The 22,056-nt window shown below is 41.0% G+C and overlaps 1 protein-coding gene across 1 annotated transcript in view; it reads right to left on the reverse strand.

The window, feature by feature from the left end:
* PPAP2B (phosphatidic acid phosphatase type 2B) overlaps positions 1-21,571 on the reverse strand; it is a 117,115-nt gene extending 95,544 nt beyond the window's left edge. The window contains exon 1 of the mRNA XM_006839817.1: positions 21,029-21,571. Within this exon, the coding sequence (XP_006839880.1) occupies positions 21,029-21,167 (139 nt within the window). The 5' untranslated portion in view covers positions 21,168-21,571. The remainder of the gene's footprint in view (positions 1-21,028) is intronic.
* Between the last annotated feature and the right edge of the window lie 485 nt (positions 21,572-22,056).

A 22,056-nucleotide genomic window follows, 5' to 3' on the forward strand; every position in this document is an offset into this window, starting at 1 on the left:
GAAACTACCAGCTGTTCCGCAGGAGAAAGATGAGGCTTTCTGCTCCCATAAAGATTTACAGCCTCAGAAACCCTGTACAGGGTCACTATGAGTTGGAACAGACTCCACGGCACATAACAACACCAACAACAAGCCAGTAACACCCTTGGAAATGTTTTTTAAATCCCAGCTTGCTAGAAGTTCATCTCTATGTTCAAAGTATAAGACAGTAGCTTCAGAAGAAGACACTGTGCATTTCATCAAAACACGCATTAAGGCCAAGATGACAGCAAGACAAATTCAGTAATTAGAAACAATGTATTAGCCCATTCCTCCACAGAAATGTATGGAAACAAAGTTGACCAAAACAGCCACTTGGGCAAGTGTCTAATGAAATCTGCTGTGTGGTTGAGAAGTATTTCTGCCACTGCCTGTTAGTGGTTGCTAACTTTATAACAATGCGGGTCATTTGTGGGGAGGTGGCTATTGGTGGATGTTCTACTTAATTAACTATATTTCATGAAGGAGCTGCATCCGTAGCTACTAACCAAAGAAGCTCATAATTTCCCAATGTGACCCAAAGGTTATACCAAACCACAAAAACTACAGATCAAGCCCAGGATACAAAAAGGGTGGGTCACTAACAGAGTTACCGATTATTGCTGTCTGATGTGAATGACAAATGATCTAGTACCAGTCTCTCTTCCCCTTAGGGCACCTTCCAAGATGGCCTGTCCCAGGCCCAGGAGTCACCTTGTTCATCAATTGTCCATTCCAGAGTGTCCACCCTTTTTACTACCAAGGATCCCTGACAGTTTCTGAGTTCCTGTGAGGGTCATGTTCTGGAAGATCATATTTTGTTTTAATTGCCCATTTTTGTTAACCCAAGCACACAAAGTTCCAGTACCATTTCCTAATTAGCATTAAAAAACAACAAAGATCAGAGCAAACTGATACGTGTCATGGAATCACAGGAGCAAAAAGCTGATGTTGAGCATTCTCAGCAAAATTTGATCCTTTGAGTTAATCTCAGCAAAGTTATAATCATTGGCAAATGTACATTATACATGAGATATTTCTGAAGTGCTGAAATTAACATATGATGCCCCAGGACTGCCTAGCAGGCCTCTGCTGATCCAAAGAACACAAGGTGGGAATCACAAATCGAGTTCATTTTGGACAGCAAATCCCATGCTTCTAATGTGAAAGTCAGTACAGAGTAGTGGGGGAAAGACAGGGCTTGGAAGAACATAAGCATTAGCTCCTTGTGGATAAGACCACCTCAAGATGTCTGACCCCTACTTTCCTACTCACTTGCTGGATAACCTTTACTAGGTTTTTTTTAAAGCCTTTCTGAAGACATTGTTTTAAGGACCGTGGAGTCGGTTCCGACTCATAGTGACCCCTGCAAAGGGTTTCCGAGGCTGTAAATCTTTACAGGAGTAGAATGCCTCATCTTTCTCCCGCGGAACTGCTGGTAGTTTTGAACTGCTGACCTTGAGGTTGGCAGCTCAACTCGTAACCACTACACTAATAACATTACCAACGGTCATCATTTAGTCAGGCCTGAGTTCAAATCCCAAAACTGACACATTACCTTGGACAAATCATTTACGCCTTCTGTGCTGCAAAACCAGGTTACTGACATTCACTTAATACTGTTACTAGAAAGACAACGTGAGATTTTGTGGAAAGCACCTAATAATTAGTGGGAGTGCCATATCCTCACCTATTTGTGGTCTAATGGTGTGGTGCTGTAGAGTCAGCACAGGACTGCAAACCACAAGGTCAGCAGTTCAAACCCACCAGCTGCTCCTCCTGTATAGGGTTGCTATGAGTCACAACCGACTCAACAGCACATCACAAGCACAATTGCTCATGTATGTATAGCTTGATTTTGCATGCATTTATGAACTTGATGCTCCAAATAATTCCACAAGACATCGTGCTTGTGTGTGATATTCTTTAATATCTCCTGGAATCCTATACAAGTCAAACAGATGTGTGGTTATTTTAATTTCTGAGACGACAATTACGTATGGACTTCTGGTGTGGTACTGTAAGAGAAACACTAGATTGGCAATTCAAAGCCACCAGTTGCTCGTCAGAAACCCTACACGGGGTTGCTGTGAGTAAAAACTGACTCAACAGCACTTAACAACAACAATAATTGTGTATACAGCCATACATCCAGGATTTTAAAAAAAGAGTTGAATAATCAACCAAACCAGAAACTGAATAGACAGATTTCTATTTCAAGACCATAAAACATAGTAAAACAGATCTTAAGTTTTCATACTTGCGTTTGCAACTGTTTTCAAGGTACTCTGAAGATGTATGGCTTTCATTGTTGTTTGTAGTTAAGCAAGAATCTGGTTGGTGGAAGCATGTCACACTCATCAAGTAAGCAATTCCAGCTGACCACCCAGCATCTATCCGTCCATCAGCGGTATTGTTCTCTGCTCACTCAACTGAAACCCGATGACACTGCTAAACCGATCAAAAATGTTTCTTTGTGGAATAAAGCTATTCATGAATATGGAACAAAGCTATTCATGAATATGCTAATTCCAAAGTTCTTCAGTATAGCTTCTGTATTTTTCTTTTATGTATTTTCATTAACAGTAATGTATTTCTAAAGTGATGATGCAAGAATGAAAAACAGCTTGGTAGATCTTCATAAAATTAAAAAATTAGATTAGCATGCTGTTTTTGTGTTCCCTCAAGTAGATTCCAACTCACAGCCACATTGCATGACTGAATGATGGTGATGGTTATGTACCATGGAGTCGGTGCCTACTCATAGCAACCCTGTACAGGGTTTCCGAGGCTATAAATCTTTACGGGAGCAGAAAGTCTCATCTTTCTCCTGCATAACAGCTGGTAGTTTCAAACTGCTGACCTTGAGGTTCACATCCCAACTCGTAACCACTATGCTACCAGAGCACGTAGGGTTTCCTAGGCTATAATATTTACGGGAGAAGACTGACAGGTATTTTCTTCTGCAGAGCGACTGGTTGTTTCAAACATTTGACTTTTCTTTCATTTTGCAAATAAGTGCTTAACTATTATGCCACCAGGGCTCCTTGAAGTTACCACAGAACCAAGTTAGTCTACTTCTAGGATTGTATATCCAAAAGAATTGAAAACATATATCATATAAGCACAAGTATACAAAAGTTATAGCATTATTCATAATAGGCAAAAAGTAGAAACAATTAAAATGTCTATCAAGTGTTAAATGAATAAATAAAATGTGGTAATCTATACAGTGGAATATTATTGAACCATAAAAAGGAAGGATGAACCTTGATAATATTATGCTAAATTAGTCAGTCACAAAACACCACATATTATATGATTCCATTTATATGAAGCATCCAGGATAGGCTAATTTATAGAGAAAGAAAAAACTGTAGTCTATAGAGACAGAAAAATACTAAAGAGGAAAACGTGGAATGAAGGATATCATTACTTATGTCAGATGGATCTTGGCTGAAAGCAGAGAATACCAGAAAGATGCTGATTGCGATTTATTGACTATCCAAAGACAATCAACTATATGGATCATGACAAGCTATGGATAACACTGAGAAGAATGAATATTCCAGAACACTTCATTGTGCTCATGAGGAACCTATACATAGAGGCATTGTTTGATCAGAACAAGGTGATACTGAATGTTTTAAAATCAAGAAGGTATGTGCCAGGACTATATTCTTTCATCATACTTATTCAATCTGTATGCTGAGAAAATAATCCGAAAAGCTGGGTAATATAAAGAAGAACATGGCACCAGGATTGGAGAACGACTCATTAACAACCTGCAATATGCAGATGATACAACATTGCTTGCAGAAGCAAAGAAAACTTAAAATACTTACTGATGAAGATCAAAGAATACCTACAACCTTGAGTATGGATTGCACCTCAATATAAAGAAAACAAAATCCATCACAAGTGGACCAATAAACAACATCATGATAAATGGAGAAAAGATTGAAGTTGTCAAAGACTTCATTTTGCTTGGATCCACAATCAACACTCAAGGAAGCAGCAGTCAGGAATCAAATGATTTATTAAATTAGGCAAATCTTCTGCACATGACCTCTTTAAAATGCTGAAGAGCAAAGATATTAATTTGAGGCTGAAGTATACCTGACCCAAAGATACTTTCTTTGATCACCTCATATGCATGTGAAAGTTGGACAGTGAATAAGGAAGAACGTAGAAGAATTAATGCATTTGAGTGATGGTGTTGAAAAAGAATACTAAAAATATCATGGACTGCCAGAAGAACAAACAAATCTGTGTTTGAAGAAGTATAGCCAGAATGTTCCTTAGAAGCAAGGATTGCAAGACTTCATCTCTCATACTTTGAACAAATTATTAGGAGGGACCAGACTGTGGAGAAGGACATCATGCTTGGTAAAGTGGAAGGTCAGCATACAAGAGGTGTTCTCCTAGTGCCTTTCACCATGACCCCTCCCAAGCACCTTCATATGTTGATTTTACAAGAACCAGCTCAGTGCCCTCAGGCAAACTTCATGACTCTCCACTGTGCTACCAGCCCCTATCTCCCAAAATGTGTAGAATTTCATGTTTGTGAATATGCAAGTCTGTCTCCCATTCACTAGCCTGTAAATTCCTTTTAGGGTAAAGAATCTCCAATACCTCAAAAAACACCTGTGGAAAAGTAGTGATGGGGATCTTAAAACCTTATGAGTGGCCATATAAGATACAACTACTGTTCCCTATTGTTTGGAATAAAAGAAAACGAAGGAAACACAAGAATTAGAGAAGGAACCAGATTGCAAGATTATTCGTCTCCATGAACTACTACCTCCTCAACCATGAGAAGAACTAGACAGTGTGCAGCTACCATTATTAGCAAACATTCTGATAAGATGGATCACAATAGATGGATCCTTGTAATAGAAAGGGACAAAAATGTGGAACAGAACTCCAAATTCTTAAAACATAAGATTTACTGGATACACTGAGATTTAAGGAATCCCTGAAGCTATTACTCTGCGATTCTCTAAAACTTAAAGTGAAATGATCTCATGAAGTCACCTTTTAACTAAATAGCTCATTAGCTCAAAAAGTAAAGAATGTCACTCTTGAGTACTGTGTTCTTTTAGAAACAACCAGAAGGGAAATTATAAGAATGTTGACACAATGTGAAGAATGTCACCAATGTCACTGAATATTATGTGTAGGAATTATTGAATAGGCGTGTTTTGCCGGGTTATATTTTACCAAAAATACAATAAAATATAGTTTTTAAAAAACAGTCTGTGAAAGGTAAGACTTAGACTTGAAAGACAAGTTCAAATATAGATTGTTTTAAACAGGCTTGAGATAAATTATGCTGACTGATGTCGTAATCTTAATTTGGCAGCTAGTTATTAAGAGCCCATCAATAGGGACAGTTTCTTTGGTGTCAACCTAATCACTGTGTATTATGTGCTTTGAGGGGCATACATAAATAGGAACCAAAGCACACTGCTTATTATGACAAAGTTCTCAACACTGATTTGCATTTCTCTGTAAGACTCTCCAAGGCATATAACTTAATTTGTGACAAACCTCGAAAACACACTTATCACCAATACACTGAATTGCAATAGATACTTTCAAAGCACAAAGAAATCAACAAGGTCCTTTCAAAACTTTCCAACTGAGCCTTTATATGTGGTGTGGTGTTTGATTTCTTCCTAAATTTGAGAATTTTAATGCAGAGTATAATTTGGAACGTAACCTGCACCTGATGGAAGAATGGAGTCCTGGTGTGGTGGTACAAGATATCGCCCTGGACTGCAAGGTCAGTTTGAACTGAAAGGCTGCCAATGCACCTACCAGTCTCTCCTCGGTAAGCCTATACAGGGTCGCTATGAGTTGGAACCAACTCGATGGCACTTACCAACAAGGGAAGAATAGTTTCACAAGGATGTTCAAGAACCTGACTTACCCTCCTTTTGAGGCGCTGTGGGTTAATGCACCAGACTGCAAAGCTGTTTGAACTGCAAGGTCTATGGTTCAAGCTCACCAGCTGCTCCTTGGAAACCCTATACAGGGTCACTATGGGTCGGAGGCGACTCGAGGGCACTTAACAACAACAACTGCCATTTAATGTACATCCTTAAGAAAATTATTTAATGTATTAGACTTAGTTACCCTCTTTGTCAAAAAGGAATAATTCCTACCTCGAGAGATTGTTGAGAGGATTTTAAAAAGCAAGACTTTAATAAACTTAAATTCTCTTTCTTCTCTCATGAGATCAGGGACAGAGTACCCAGTAAACAAGGTAAGCACAGGCTTATTTGTGCTTACTTGCTAATCTGTAGTGAACAGTGTCATATGAGATGGTAAAAAAAAAAATGTGAAACTGTTTACTACAGATCAGTAAGTAAGCCCATGTTTACCTTTCTTACTAGATACTCCATCCCTGTCAGAGGCTGTAAATTTGAAGAGGCTTTGATTCTGTAAGAAGGTTCTGTAGGATTGGGAGAGTGACAGATGTCAGCCATACCTAGAAGCGAAGTGTTTGAGGTGGCAGAAATAGTTCACAACATAGTATGCATAAATACTCACAAGTCTGTGCTTACCTTACTGATTGGGTAATCCAACACTGTGTCTGGGATATATTCTTTTGAAAAATCTGGTTCCTGTTCAATCTCAAATAAATCAGCAGTGATCTTTGGTAATGAGCACTTTCAAGAACAAGTACCAGACTGAAGAAACATGATATGTCAAAAAACTGCCTAATCCTTCAAGTTTGTGGCATGTCTCTCACTTTCTTAACTAACCGCTGCTGATTAGGTTTATACATTAAACCTGTTTGTCTCATTCGTCTTTTAATTGACATGAGCAAAAGAAAGTAGAGAATATAATTCTATGGAGAAATTTACTTTAAGAATAATACCAAACTTCAAACGTAACAAGTCAATATCAGAAAAGCACAATGGAATCAAAACTTTGGTTTGTGGCTCTGATCCTTTACTAACAGCTGGACAATCACTAACAACAATTCAGGTCTCAGGTCCCACATATTTGTATCAAGGGCATTGAGGAGATGATGATGGTGATGATGGTGATGATGATGAATACATAAGCTAAGGTGTGTTGAGTATTTATGTATCATGCACTATAGCAGGCATATCATCACAACTTCACTAAATACATATTATTCTATTTCACAAACAAGAAAACTGAGACCTCAAAGAGATTAAGTAACTATATAACTTAGTTTATACTGTTAATAATAATGAGCAAGTAGCAGGGCCAAACATTAACTGTCTAACCACAACCTCCCACTCTGTGACTGTTTTTTCTCCTCCGACCTCCCACCCCTCACCAACTCAAAAATGCCTGTTTTAATGACTGACTGAGATCAAAAATGACTTTGATGTTGATAATGAAATCTCCAAAGTAATTTCAAATCCGAAAGATTCCCTGAATCAAGGTAATGAAGAATTGCTACATTGGCACTTTTTTTTTTTTTTTTATGTCCACGAACAGGTTTTATCCATCACTTTATAAACTGTTTTGCAATTATTTGTGTATGGTGGTGGTGGTGGTGGTTATATGCTATGGAGTTGGTTCCAACATCTAGCAAACCTGTATGGGGTTTCAGAATTTGTAAATAATCTTTAAGGGAGCAGAAAGCCTCATTGTTCTTCTGCAGACCGGCTGCTAGATTTGCACTGCTGATCTTGCATTTAGCAGCCTAACTCATAACCCATCATGCTACTGTTGTTGTTGTTGTTGCTAAATGCAATCAAGTCAGTTTTGCCTCACAGGAACTCTGTACAAGGGTTCCCAGGAGTAGCTGGTGCGTTTGAAATGCATACCTTGTGGTTCAAACTGGCTTTGCAGTCTAGCATATTAACCCACAGCACCAGACCAGGACTCCTAGAACTCCATTTATTTATACATAGCTCTGTCTATTCCACTGCCTAATAGGATCCTTAACATAAGGCTTGTATTTATGTCCTATATTGAGCCATATACAACATATTGTACATATTTGGACTCATTAAAATGGAAATATATGAAATGGAATATAATACAAAAGAATGAGTTTTCACTGTACTGCAAATTACACAGCAGAGTTCTAGACTGAAATAAGGAAAATTTGTCATTAGGTGTTGTCCAGTGACCTGATTCATAGCAACCCAATCCCGTACCATTGTCACAATTGTTATGTTTGAGCCCATTGCTGTATAGCCATTGTGTCAATCCATATTGAAGCTCTTCCTCTTTTTGTCTTCCTTATTCATTGGAGTCCTAGATTGGCTCTGGAGGATAAGCACTGGTCTATAGGGTCCATTTGAACCACAAAATCAATGGTGCAAGGTCAGTGGTTCAAACTCACCAGCCGTTCCTCTGAAGCCCTACACAGTGTCCATATGAGTCAGAACCAACTCAATGGCACTTAACAACATTCACTTGCATATGAAGCAACTGAGAATACCATGGCTTGGGTCAGGCACACCTTAGTCTTCAAAGTGACATCTTTGTTCTTTAACACTTTAAAGACTCTTAGGCAGCATATTTGCCCAATGCAATACATTAATTTCATGACTCAGGCTTCCATGAACCCTGAATGTGTATCCAAGTAAAATGAAATCTTTGACACCTTCAAGCTTTTCTCCATTTAGTTATGATGTTGTTTATTGGTCCATTTGTAGGATTTTTGTATTCTTTACATTGAGATGTAATCCACACTGAAACCTGTAGTCCTTTAGCTTCGTTGTATCATCTGCATATTGTAGATTATATTCCAATTTCTCAGATTATCTGCTGTTGTTAAGTGTCCTGGAATCAGTTATGACTCATAGCAACCCCGTATAGTGTTTCCAAGGAGCAACTGGTGGGTCTGAACCTCCAGCCTTTCAATTCAAACTGACCTTGCAGTCCAGTACTTATCCTACAGCGCCACACCAGGATATAATCCTGATATATATTTTTCCTGATTTTAAGCCACTTGTTCTATTGGACTAACTGCCTATTGATCTGTGTACCATTTCCGCATGAGCACAATTAGATTTTCTGGAATTCCCATTCCTTGCAGTATTACTATAGCTTGTTATGATCTACGTAATCGAATGTCTTTGTGTAGTCAAGAAAGCACAAGTAAACATCTTTCTGGTATTCTCTGTTTTCAGCCAAGATCTATCTGATGTAAGAAAAACAGTGATTGCTTACTAGCTGGGCACCTTTGTGCAAGTTACATTATGTCTGTGAGCCACAGTTTCCTCATCTCTACAAGAGGTCTCAGATCTCTTTCATATGGTTGACCTAAATAATAAATATAATAGTAGCACAGTACCTCCATTCCTCAACAAATATGGAGACCATGCTCAATGACAAGCATTTGATTATTTTCATTCATTGCTGTCCTTTTTAATTAGTTTTTCCCTGGAATGTCAAAGGACACAGATAAGAGATGACCCTAAAACAGTCCCATTTGTCTGAATTCTCTCTTGCCCTTCCTAAAGTGTATTTGTCTTTCTCTCAAGATTATTTGGCCATCTCCTTTTCAAAGGGGAAGAATGCAACCACCAAAGGCTATTGGAGCTCCTGCACTTTGACTTTGCAATCAGGGTCAGAAAACCTTCCACTGTTTTTCTTCAGTTCATGGAAAACATTTGTGTTCACTCTGCCTTGTTTTTCATTACGATTTTCCTCACGTTTTCCCCCTATGATATTTCAGTCAACTTTGCTGCCAACATATGTAAAAAAAAAAATCCATAGAACAATTAAGGAGTGTGGAAATTGGAAAGGAAAATACAATCACTATGCATAATAGCAAAGTAATACTTTATTATGGTATAGTGTTTTTTAGCTTTTCAAACTGCTTTCTGATTCATGATCTCATCTGAGCTTTACAAATCAAGAATGTTGCTAGGTATGATTAGTGTTTAGATGAAGAAATTAAAGTTTGAATCAAAACCAAATCAAACACTTGCCTTAGAGTCAATTTCTACCCGTTAGTAGCATTTTAAGAGTTCTGGGGGGTGAAAAACAAAGAGTTCTGGTATGGTGCTCTAGGATAAGCACTGTACCATAAGTCTGTTTGAACCATAAAGTCAGAAGTTCAAACTCACCAGCAGCTTCTTGGAAACCCTATACAGGGTCGCTATGAGTCAGGACCAACTGATAGCATTTAACAACAACAAGAAGACAGAGTTACCAAGACTGTAAATCTTTTACAGAAGCCGACTGCCTCATCTTTCTCCTACACAGCAGCTGGTGGTTTCGAACCACTGACCTTTCTATTAGCAGCAGACCTTATAACCCCACCAAGGCTCCTTAAATTGAAGCCTGTTGTTGTTGTTGTTGTTGCTGTTGCTGTATGCCATTAAGTCGGGTTCGACTCATAGCAACCCGGTATGCGTTTTCCAAGAGTGGCTGGTGGGTTTGAACTTCTGACTTTATGGTTAGCAGTTCAGTGTTTATCCTACAGTGCTATACCAGGACTCCAGTTAAAGCCTGTTGTTGTTGTTAAGTGCCATCGAGTCAGTTCCGAGTCATAGTGACCCTTTTCCAAGGAATAGCTGGTGAGCTTGCACCACCAACTCTGTGGCTCAAACTGACCTTGCAGTCCAGCACATTAACCCTCAGTGCTAACACCTAGAGAAACTATATCATTTTTGCCTAAGTTTTACCAAATAACTGTTAGTTGTTAGCCAGGCATCAAACCTAGATCAAGATGAATCCAAAACTTGTGCTGTTTCTACCATGTCAACCTAACTGAGACCTTTTAAAGAAAAATGCTCAATTGCTAACCTACAGATTGGAAGTTCGAATCCACTCTCAGGTGCCTTGGAAGACAGACTTGGCTAAAAAAAAAAAAAAAAAGTTAAGGAAAAACTACTTCTGAAAAATCAGTCATTGAAATCTTTTTGAGCACAGTCCTACTCTAACACACGCAGGGTCACAGAATAGAAATTAACTTCACGGCAACGGTTTAATCAGGATTGTAATTTATCCATTTCCCTTTTGACTCATGCACAAATTTCAATCATCTAAAACAGAAAATACTTAAACACCTCATTTATCCAAAGAGGTCACTTGGCTGGCAACTTCAACCACACCAAACTCAGTTCAGAAACCAGAAATAAAGAAAGATCCTAGCTTCTTAGCAGTTGGAGATAATACAGTCTTGAGACTGAAAATCACAAGACATCTTCAGTTCTGTACTCACAGGTCATTTATTTTATTTTATTTTATTTTATTTTATTTTATTTTGGGGGGAAGCAGAATTCTAGCAAGCTTGATTATCCAGATCTTATCTCTGTATTGAAACAAAGAGATGAACTGGCAACAAATGAGGACATGAGCAAACGACCAAACAATGGGTAGAATGCCACAACATTTCCTATTGGGGGTAGGGGAGACAAAAAGCCCACTACATAATTCAATTACTTTCAGACATCTGCTGTTAAACAACACAGTGATGCCCACACTGGCCTGAGAAGAAACACAAGATGATTTTATAAAATACAGAGTCCCGGGCCCTACCCCAAAGCCTACTGAATCTCCTGTCTGAAAATCTGTATTTCACACTATACTAGTCTTATTATTAGATGATTTTGTGAAATAACTAACATTCCTAAAATAAATGATTACTCCTCAAATAAGGTGTACCGAACTGAACCAACACACAGGATAGGGTTTCTCCATAAATATAACTGCCCACACAGGGAAGAAGTTCTTGACTATGGCCTCATTAACACCGTGCTGTGACCAACGGGGTTTGCCAGCCCAAACAACTGCTCAGGAAGGGGTAAAGAAAGAATCTAAAACTGACAGGAAATCAAAAAGGCTAAAAGTGGAAGAGGCCACCAACTCTGGCTTTAGCTGTTTCCGACAAAAGTAGTTACGACCATTATATATCTCTATTCTATATATCAGGGAGTCCTGGTGTGGCGCTGTTAGTTAACGTGCTGGACTGCAAGGTCAATTTGAATTGCAAGTTGGTCATTGAAGCTTACCAGCAGCCCTTCGGAAACCCTATACGGTGTCATTATGAGTCGGAACCAGTACTCATCATGGTAATTAACAACATGCACTTAATATGTCACTTAACAACATATATATAAAGAAGTCCTGGTATGGTGCTGTAGGATAAGAACTGGGTTGCTAACTGCAAGTTTGGCAGTTCAAATCCACTAGCTGCACCTTGGAAACACTAAACAAGGCCATTATGAGTCAGAACTGACTCAACGGCACTTAACAACAAACAAAATATATATGAAAATTAGGGGGATAAGAGCAAAAAACTAACATCAGGATAAATTACATAGCAATTCTAGACAATGAGGAAACAGAAGTTTCACTTCTTTATTGCAACCCATGAAGGAGGTTTGGCTAGATTGGTCGGTCACCAGTTAGTTGATGAATGAAAATATGGTTCAGAGGTAGATTAAGGAATTAAAACTACTGTGTGTTATTAAAAATGCACACTTCTTGAACATAAAAACTAAGCAGTAAAAAGGGAAAAGTTATCTGTTGTATTTGCTTACTTCTTTTTTGTGATTAATATAAATTTAAGAAAGCAGGTATAAAGGACAATCATCCAGTCAAGGAAAAAGTCAGCCAGTTTCTCAGAATGTTCTGGTAGCGTAGTGGTTACGAATCAAGCTGGGAACCACAAGGTCAGCAGTTCGAAACTACCACCAGTTCCGCGGGAGAAAGATGAGGCGTTCTGCTCCCTTAAAGATTTACAGCCTCGGAAACCCTGTACAGGGTCACTATGAGTCGGAAACGACTCCACGGCACTTAACAACAACAACACCACACAGAACAAGAGGCAGCCGTTCGAACAGAACAAGGGACTACTGAACGGTTTAATGTCAGAAAAGGTGTATGTCAAGGTTGTATCCTTTCATCACACATATTCAATCATTATTGTTGCTGTTGTTAAGTACCGTCGAGTCTGTTCTGACCCACAGCCACCCTGTATAGGGTTTCCTAGGATCAGCTGGTGAGCTTGAACCACCGGCCTTGTGGCTCAAACTGACTTTGCAGTCCAGTGCATTAACCCACAGTGCTACACCAATCATTATACTGATCCAAGAGGTTGGACACCACGAAGAAGTCAGCATCAGGATTAAAGGGGACAATGAGTCAGAAGGGACTTGACTTGAGGACACTTAACTACAAAAAACTTTTGATATGCAGATGACACAACCTGGCTTGCTGAAAGTGAAGAGGACTTGGATGCACCTGTAACTGATAAAGATCAAAGAATCCAGCCTTGAGTATGGATTACAACTCAATGTAAAATAAATAAAAACCCTCACCTCTAGACCAATAAGCAACATCCCGATGAAGAAAAAAGATGGAAGTTGTCAAATATTTCATTTTACCTGGATGAATAATCAAAATCCATGATAGTAGCAGTCAAAAAATTAAATGAAATACTGCAAAAGACCTCTTTAAAGTGTTTAAGAGTAAAGATGTTACTTTGAGGACTAAGCTGTGCCTGGTATTTTCACTCAACTCTCATATGCATTCGAAAACTGGACACTAAATAAGGAAGATCATAGAAGAATGGCGTATTTGAATTGTGATGTTGGTGAAGAATACTGAATATACCACAGACCACCAGACAAAGGAACAATCTGTTTTGGAAGAAGTACCACTGGATTGCTCCTTAGAAGTGAGGATGATGACTTCATCTCATATACTTTGGACAAGTTATCCAGCAGGACTAGTCTTGGAGAAGGGCATCATGCTTCATAAAGTAAAAGGTCAGTGAAAAGACAGACAGACACAAATATTACCACAATGAGCCCAGACACAGTACTGATTCTGAGGATGGTCCAGAACAGGACCATGTTGAGCTCTACTGTACATACGACCACTCTGAGTTGGAACTAACCCACAGCACCGAAAAACAACAACATGAATTTCAGGAAGCTGGTGAAAGGACACACATCCCGCCAAGGAAAACATTCAACCAGTGTCTCCGCATGTTGGACTGACTCCAGCAAAACCCAGTGCTTACTTTTTCTCCATAATTAACACTGACTTACACTAATTTTTAGGATTTGTAGCTTTGTAAAATAATAATAACCATTCAATTAATGATAGATGGTTTAAGAGAAGTAGTTATGTGCCATCCAGTCAATTCCAACTAATCATTCTTCTATATGACAGAATAGAACTGCTCCAGACGGTTTCCTAGGCTGAAATCTTTACAGGGACAGATCACCAGGTCTTCTCTCCCAAGGAGCTGCAGGGTTTGAACCTTTGGTTAGGGTTAGGGTTGGAGTTAGGGCTAGGGCTAGGGCTAAGGCTAGGGATAAGGCTAAGGCTAAGGCTAAGGCTAAGGCTAGGTGTAGGTCTAAGGCTATGGCTATGGCTAGGTCTAAGGCTAGGACTATGGCTAGGGTTAGGGCTAGGGTTAGGGTTAGGGCTAGGGTTACAGTTAGAGTTAGTTAGGGTTAGAGTTAGTGTTAGGGTTAGGAGCTAAGCCAAGGGTTAGCAGCCAAGCACTTAACCACTGCACCACCAGGGCTCCTTTCAAAGACAAGAAGTGACTGGATTTGTACATTACAATATCTACCAGCAAAGACTCATAAATTTGTTAGAGCTGAATGGAGGCTTACAAAAATCAAAATCTAACACTTTGAGTCCATTCCAACTCATAGTGACCCTATAGGACAGAGTAGAACTGTCCCATAACTTTCCAAGCTGTACATCTTTACAGAAACAGACTGACGCAGGCAGTGTGTTCAAACTGCTGACCTTTTGATTAGCAATCTATACATTCACAGGGCTCCTAAAAAAGAAGGTGATCTATTATTCTCTTTGTTGGAATGATAAACTACAGTCCAGGAGCATCTCAAGTGATTATCCAAAGCCACACAGTAACATAGTGGCCTGGGCAAAACTAGAACCCAGGTCTCTGCTCAATTCTGATGATCCATTGAGCTAAACACTGAAGCAGAGTGCATGTATGTGAGACACATTCAACCAACATGTGATTACTCTCTTCTAAAATCAATCATAGAATGTTTGAAGGCAGCCTTTAAAAATAACCCCAACAGCCATTTACCAATAGAAAATGCTGAGAACCATAGAAAACCAACCTGTCCACAGTCACACAACTTGAGAGTGGCAGTGGCCAGACTAGACCCAAAGTGTGGATCTGTAGCATCAGCACTGGACTGCAAACCACAAGGTCAGCAGTTCAAGACCACCAGCTGCTCCTCTTAAACCCCATACAGGGGCCCCATTATTCACAAGGCACTTAACAACAACAATATTGTCTTTATGATGCCCACTGCTGATTCCCAGCATTCTTTTATTTTACCTGTTTTGTGATTTTTCTCCTTACCCTCATGATACTCCACTCATTAACTTTGTTTCCTTGTTGGAAAACAGAACTTTCAGACCTAACATGACCAAGCAGCTACTTCTTTGAACTTCTTCCATCCCAACTATAACTCAGTTAGCCTACCTTTCAATATAAAAAAAAAAAAAAAAATCCAATGAGAAATAATCTTTCTGAATAAAGGAATCTGTTCTAAAAGGACTCCAGGGCATACAGTGAGGATTAAATGGTAAACTAGTGTTTAAGAATTCTGTAAACTTTTAGGGGCTGCCTTCTCAGCTTAGATTTAGATCCATGATAAATGGAAATCATCTATCTGCAATTTACTGGGCAAAAGAGACATCTTCGTATTTGAAGTGATTGGTTTATGGTCTTCACTGTAACATCATTACTAAATAGTCATGATCAGGTCTACCTATGATTCTGAGACACAACATATGAAAACAACCCACAAAACCTTCATCAGGGATGCCATGTTATATAAACCCTTTGCATTTGCCAGTCTTAAGAAATTACAAATAACTTTCACATCCAATTCCTGTATTTCTTCTGTTCCGCCTACATAATAAAAAGGAGATTCTTAACACCATTTTGCAGATGAGCTAACTGAAATCAAAGAATGAAGACTCTTGAATAGAGTGCATAGGGCCAAAAACTGAGTCTGTCTAACACTGCCTACCAAAGAACCTGAGTTCAAAGGAAGCAGTCAACAAATACATGGGGTAGTGGGCTGGCATAGAAGCTCAACTAAGATTGATCAAAACTCTGCATTTGTACTGCAGCCATGAAGACCTGTGTGTTTGTTTGCTTCTTTGAAACCACTGTCTCGTGAGGCAAAGAGGTTACCTCAAAACTGCAATGCTAAAGCTAGCTCCAAGTCAAAATAGTGCCCGAGAGCAAACAAGACCTGATTGCTGACTAGAAAAGCAGTTCCATCTTTATCCATCTATCTTAGTATAAACGTGCAGAGTCGGGACTTTCTACAAATTTAGTTTCAGGATTTTCTAACGAGAATATGAGCTTCTGGATTCTTCAAATGAGAAAAAGATATAGGAATAACTGAAAAATAAATAAATAAATAAATAAATAAAACACACAAACTCACGGCCATCAAGTTCATTCCCATTCCTAGTAACCCTATATTGGGTTTCTAAGACTGCTAATCTTTATAGGTGCAAACAGCTTCATCTTTCTCTCCAGGAGTGACTGGTGTGGGTTTGAACAGCACACCAATGCCTAACCGACAGCACCACCAGCGTGCTATGCTACACTGTGACTTGACTTAGAGTTCAACTCAATGTGACTTCAGTGTTGAGTTCCAGTCCTTTCTACCACTGAGTCGGTTCCAACTCACAGTGACACTGTATAAGGTTTCCAAGGAGTGACTGGTGGGTTTGAACCACCAACCTAACCTAGTGGTTAGCAGTCCATTGCTTATCCTGTAGCATCACACCAGGTCTCCTGAATTATTGTGATGACTAAATCAATTTAAGGAGCTCTGGTAGTGTATTGGTTACGAATCGGGCTGCTAACCTCAAGGTAGGCAGTTCCATGGGAGAAAGATGAGGCTTTCTGCTCCCGTAAAGAGTTACAGCCTCGGAAGCCCTGTACAGGGTCACTGAGTCTCCACGATACAACAACAACAAATCAATGTAACAAAAAAAGGGTATAATGTTAAATGGAGTCTTGGTGTGGCACTGTGGGTTAATGAGCTAGACTACAAAGTTGGTGTGAACTGCAAAGTTGGTGGTTCAAGCTCACCAGTTGCTCCTTAGAAACCCTCTAGAAGGTCGCTATGGGTCAGAACCAACTCAACGGCACTTAACAACATAGTGTTAAATGGTGTCCTGGTGTGGCGCTGTGGGTTAATGCGCCAGACTACAAAGCCATTTGAACTTCAGGGTCGGAGGTTCAAACTCACCAACTGGTCCTCGGAAACTTTACACAGGGTCGCTATAGGTCGGAACTGACTCGATGACACTTAACAACATAGTGTTAAATGCTCCTCCCTTTTTTGTATAGACATCTCTGCTTCTCTCAAGTCACCCTTACGCTAGACGCAATGCACAGAAAACAGGAGGCCGTGCATACTGCTTGCCTAAATGGAAGACAAAAATTAAGTTCAGAAAAACTACTTCGCAAAGATGCATATCTTTGCCTGCAAAATCACTAGTCAGCAAAGAGCTTTTCTAATAGAGGACAAACTCCCATTGGTGGGCTCTGATAGCAGATTCTTCTGGTCTTCAAACGAGTGTGAATTATTGTTTTTGTTGTTGTTTCTACCAAGAATTTAATATTCCAAAAAAAAGGTCTGTAAAACAAGTTTAACTGCTTGCATATTTCCACTTACACAACATTTATATAGCACATCAGCTTTTATTTTTTCCAGATACTAAAAGATGAAGCTGGGAATATATTCCTATGGGAACATAAACAGAAAACTATGTCTCTTCTTAATATATTAGTGCCCCGTAATCCAGACCATATGATTAATAAACTATATAAAATTAAATCATACTGACAGTCTCAGGCAAAAAGTAAACCAAGTAAAAATAATTTTTTTAAGACTGTGGTATATGGAATATTAAAATCACATGCTGTGTTTTTAATTTTTCTTTTAGAAGCCAAATAGAACTTTCCTGCTTAAATTTCTCAATTAAGTATTTACCCTTTTCAAACAGCTTTTCCTGTTGAAAGTGTTAGAAACGCATTTAATTAGTGATATTGCATTTTGAACTATAATCAGGGGAGACACTGATCAGTAAGTCACTTTGAAAACTGCTTAATGATATGATTTTAATGATGGGGCACACATATTCTCGGACCCTTAAGGAAAGAACCTCTGTACCTCTCTTAATGAAATACACACTCGTGATATCTCATAAACGTTTTTAGATAAACAGAATCATTTGATCATAGTGAATACACGTAAAAACAGCTAGACTTATTTATATTAGTTTTATGGGAACATGAGGCTAGTTGAGCCAGAAGAACTGTAATCATCACAAATACACCTTACTTTTGATTTTCAACTAACAACAGAGTTGGTTTCTATGTTCCTGGCTAACTAATAGCTGGTAGGTGTGCAAGTCCCTTCAGATTTCTTTTTCCTTTAATAAAAAATATGCTGTTTTTTGGGATTGTCTTCTGAAATCAAGAGACAGAAATAGGGCAATGAAAGCCAGCAGCTCTCTCACACATGTTCTACTCAGCTTTCCTAACCACAAAGTAGGAGTTAGGATTCACAGCCCAGCACAGGTGCACAGGCCGTTTCTGGCTCTGGAAAGACCTGAGGAGTCCTGGTGTGGCGCTGTGGGTTAAGGACTGCAAGATCAGTTTGAACCGCAGAGTCAGTGGTTCAAGCTCACCAGCCACTCCTCAGAACCCCTACACAGGGTTGCTATGAGTCATAACTGATTCAACAGCACTAACAAGAACAGACGGAACCAAAAGGAGATCTGGTAGTACAGTGGATTACAATTTGGGCCATAAAGTCAGCATCTCGAATCTACTAGCTGCTCTGTAGAAAACAGATGAGTCTTTTTGTTCCCATCAAGATTTACAGCATCAGTAAGCCTATACAGGGTCACCAATGAGTCAGAACTGACTCGATGGCACACAGCCATCACCACCATCAGTGAGGTGGTGCAGGATAAGCACTGCACTGCTAACCACAAGATCATTGGTTCAAATCCACCAGTTGCTCCTTGGAAACCCTTTGTTGTTGTTGTTAAGTGCCTGCATAGGGTTTCCAAGGAGCTGCTGGTGAGCTTGAACCATCGACCTTGCAGGGTCAATATGTCAGAACTGACTGGAAGGCACTTAACAACTACAACAAGAAAGAATTTACCCTTCCATCACCACCAAAAAGAGAGAGAAAGAGTAAACACTGGGAAGCCCCAGCAAGTTTACAGCAAACTGCTTTAACCATAGAACTGGTGTTTCTATGTACTCCCTCAGGATCAGGGAGGGTTTTTAAGAAAAACACAATAGTTTCATTACAAGTGTTTAATTTAAATACTAATCTATCCCACTAATCCTTGCATAATAATAATAAAACTGGCTCCCACAGGAAGGTAGCCCTCCCCGCCCACCCCAGTGACAATCCTTTACATACTAGCTTAATGTTGAATTTCTATTAAGGGAGGTGGGAATCGGATCCGCCACCTGACCTGTAGTGAACTTTCTTCCCTTGCACACAGCACAATTTCACCTTCAGCTGTCTCTCCTTGTGTTAAGAGGACCGTTCTTATTTTTAAACTCTGAGAATCACATCTTCTTTCAAAATTTCCTATGGGCAATCGAGTCAAAGGGAGGAGAAGGGAAGTCTGGGAAAACTCCAAGAGTAAAGACCCCACTACAGAAAGCTTCAAGAACACAAGGGAAGTTTAACCCCAGCACAAGAAGCCTCCAGTTTCTATAATCTGCAAGGACAAATCCATTTCAAAGGGTACTTAAGGCTCCATGCAGGGGTTCTATTTTAAGGGAACTGAACGGGGAACACAGATGTTACTTCAGTTAGCAGAGTTGGCAGAACAGCTCCTGGACCAAATCCGAGTTCTTAAGGCAGGAAGGGGCCCGAGGAGCACCTAATTTAGCTCACTCATTCAGCAGATGAGGAAACTGAGGCCTAGGAAGCAGTTAGGTGGCACAGCCAGCAAGTAGCCACCGACAGTTTTCTGACGACAACTCCTGCACGCTTTCCATTACACCAAGATTCGCTTTAAAATATATATAATGATTATAAATCCTAGCTGACTTCAACCTTGGAACTACTGCAACTCCATGTCAATAGTTCCCGCTTCCTCCCCATACACACCGAGTCACAAATCCTCTCCCACCACCGTCCCTTTGACTCCCACCCCCTCTTTTAGCTGAGGCTTCCAAATAGCTTGGACAACAGGAGTAAACGTGTCTCCGCTTTCTGGGACTGCAATTAATTTTTGTTCCAAAATATGACCGAGGCTTGCCTGCTGAGTGCCTCCGTTTCCTCATCTGTGAAATGGGGCAGATGCCAGTGAAACTGCCTAGCGTCTGGCACACCTTACGCTCTCAAGGGAGTGCTGAATCGGAACCAAGCAGGGGAGAGCGTCTTCCAACCCATGGAGTTGGGGGCTGTACACGAGGGAAAGGAGAGAGAGGAGAGCCTGTAAGCCCGCCCAGCACAGCCAACAGCACCAGCGGAAGGGTTGGATGTTTACATACAGCTGCGGGAGGCAGCTCCGCTCCAAGCACAAACCCGGGACTATGGAAGATCCATTTTACTTGGACAAATGGCAACAAGTTGTATAGTCTCTGGCTCTAAATCGTGGTTCAACCAACTTCCCCTATTCTGAAAGAACAAACCCACACCTTCCGTACGATTCTGCCGGATGAGACTTCCAACTGGAGAAGAGCCCCGAACGCATAAGCACGCCCAGACACTTTACAGGCCGGGGAATCAGCAAAATCAGGGAGGAAGGGAGGGAGCCTCGGGGCCCCGAGAGGCGCGAAGACTCCAGGAGAAGGCAGCAGGGGCCTCCCGGAGCTGACAGCGCAGGCAGGCGGGCGGCCCGGGGCCAGGCTCTGCCCGGGAATGCGGCCGCCGGGGCCCGGTGCCAGCGAGGAAGCTCCGAGTCCTGCGCGTAAGGAACGGGCTGGGCAAGCAGGGGCGCTGAGGGCCAGGGAACCGAGGGACCGCGGGGCAGGGCTCACCCATGAAGAGGCAGAAGAGGTCCAGGCAGATGAGCAGCACCCGCTTGCTGCCGCTCCTCCTCGGGTTATTGTTGAGCGCCGGGCTGCCGCCGTTCTTGCTCTCCGGAACGATCGCCTTGTCGTACTTGTAGCTCTGCATGGCGCTGGCTTGGGCGCGAGCCTCCCGCCCCAAGAAGACGTCCCGCGACACCAGCCGCAGATCCAAGCTCCGGGGTCGCCTGCTGGCTGCTCCGCCGCCGCCGAGGTGCTGCTCCGGAGAGTGGTGGGTCGGCCCCGGCTCGAGGCACGGCGACGGGAGTGCAGCCCCGGCTGCCTGTTTCCCAGCTGCAGAAAAGTTTTCCGGGAGGCCGGCGGTGCTCGCTGCTCTCCGGGGCGCCTCTGCGTTCCTCTTTCAACCTCCAAATCGTTCAGATGTCCAGGGGGAAGATCGCCAAGTAGTGAGCAGAAAGTTTTGCAGCGCTGTGGCCTTTCGGACGCTCTGGGGTGGCGCGTGTGTGCAGTACGAGCGAGGGAGTGGGCAGCGCGGGCGCTGGGCCACCTTCCTCCGCAGCTGCTTACTTAATGAATGAGAGCTGTGCGGAGTCCGAGCGGCTGCCGCAGACTCTCAACTTTTCTTTCTGCTGTTGCTGCTGCTGCTACCCAGGCGGCTGCTGCTATGATCGCCTAGGTTTGTTTTCTGCACTTTTATTTCACGAGGTCCTTAAAAAAAACACAGAGAGAAGGACCTCCTTACTTGGCTCTGATGGGATTCCGAAAGCACAGCCCCTTCCTTAAGCTGCCTAAGACGTAGTATAATTAAGGCCACATTTCCCCCACCCCCTTTAAAAAAAAAAAAAAAATCCTAAAAGGAAAAGTTACCCTTCTACTAGAGAATCCGGGAGCCCCTAGCGTTCAGAAACGCCAAATTGTCACAAAAGGAAAAAGAAAAAGAAACATTTTCTTGCCGACCTTGGATTGGGCAAAAGTTGGGGCTGTGAAGCTAAAAGGCATTTATTTATTTCTCTTCCCTTAGGAATGTTGCCCGTTCA

The sequence above is a fragment of the Chrysochloris asiatica genome, unplaced genomic scaffold (assembly GCF_000296735.1).
Source record: "Chrysochloris asiatica unplaced genomic scaffold, ChrAsi1.0 scaffold00026, whole genome shotgun sequence".
Classification (NCBI taxonomy): Eukaryota; Metazoa; Chordata; class Mammalia; order Afrosoricida; family Chrysochloridae; genus Chrysochloris; species Chrysochloris asiatica.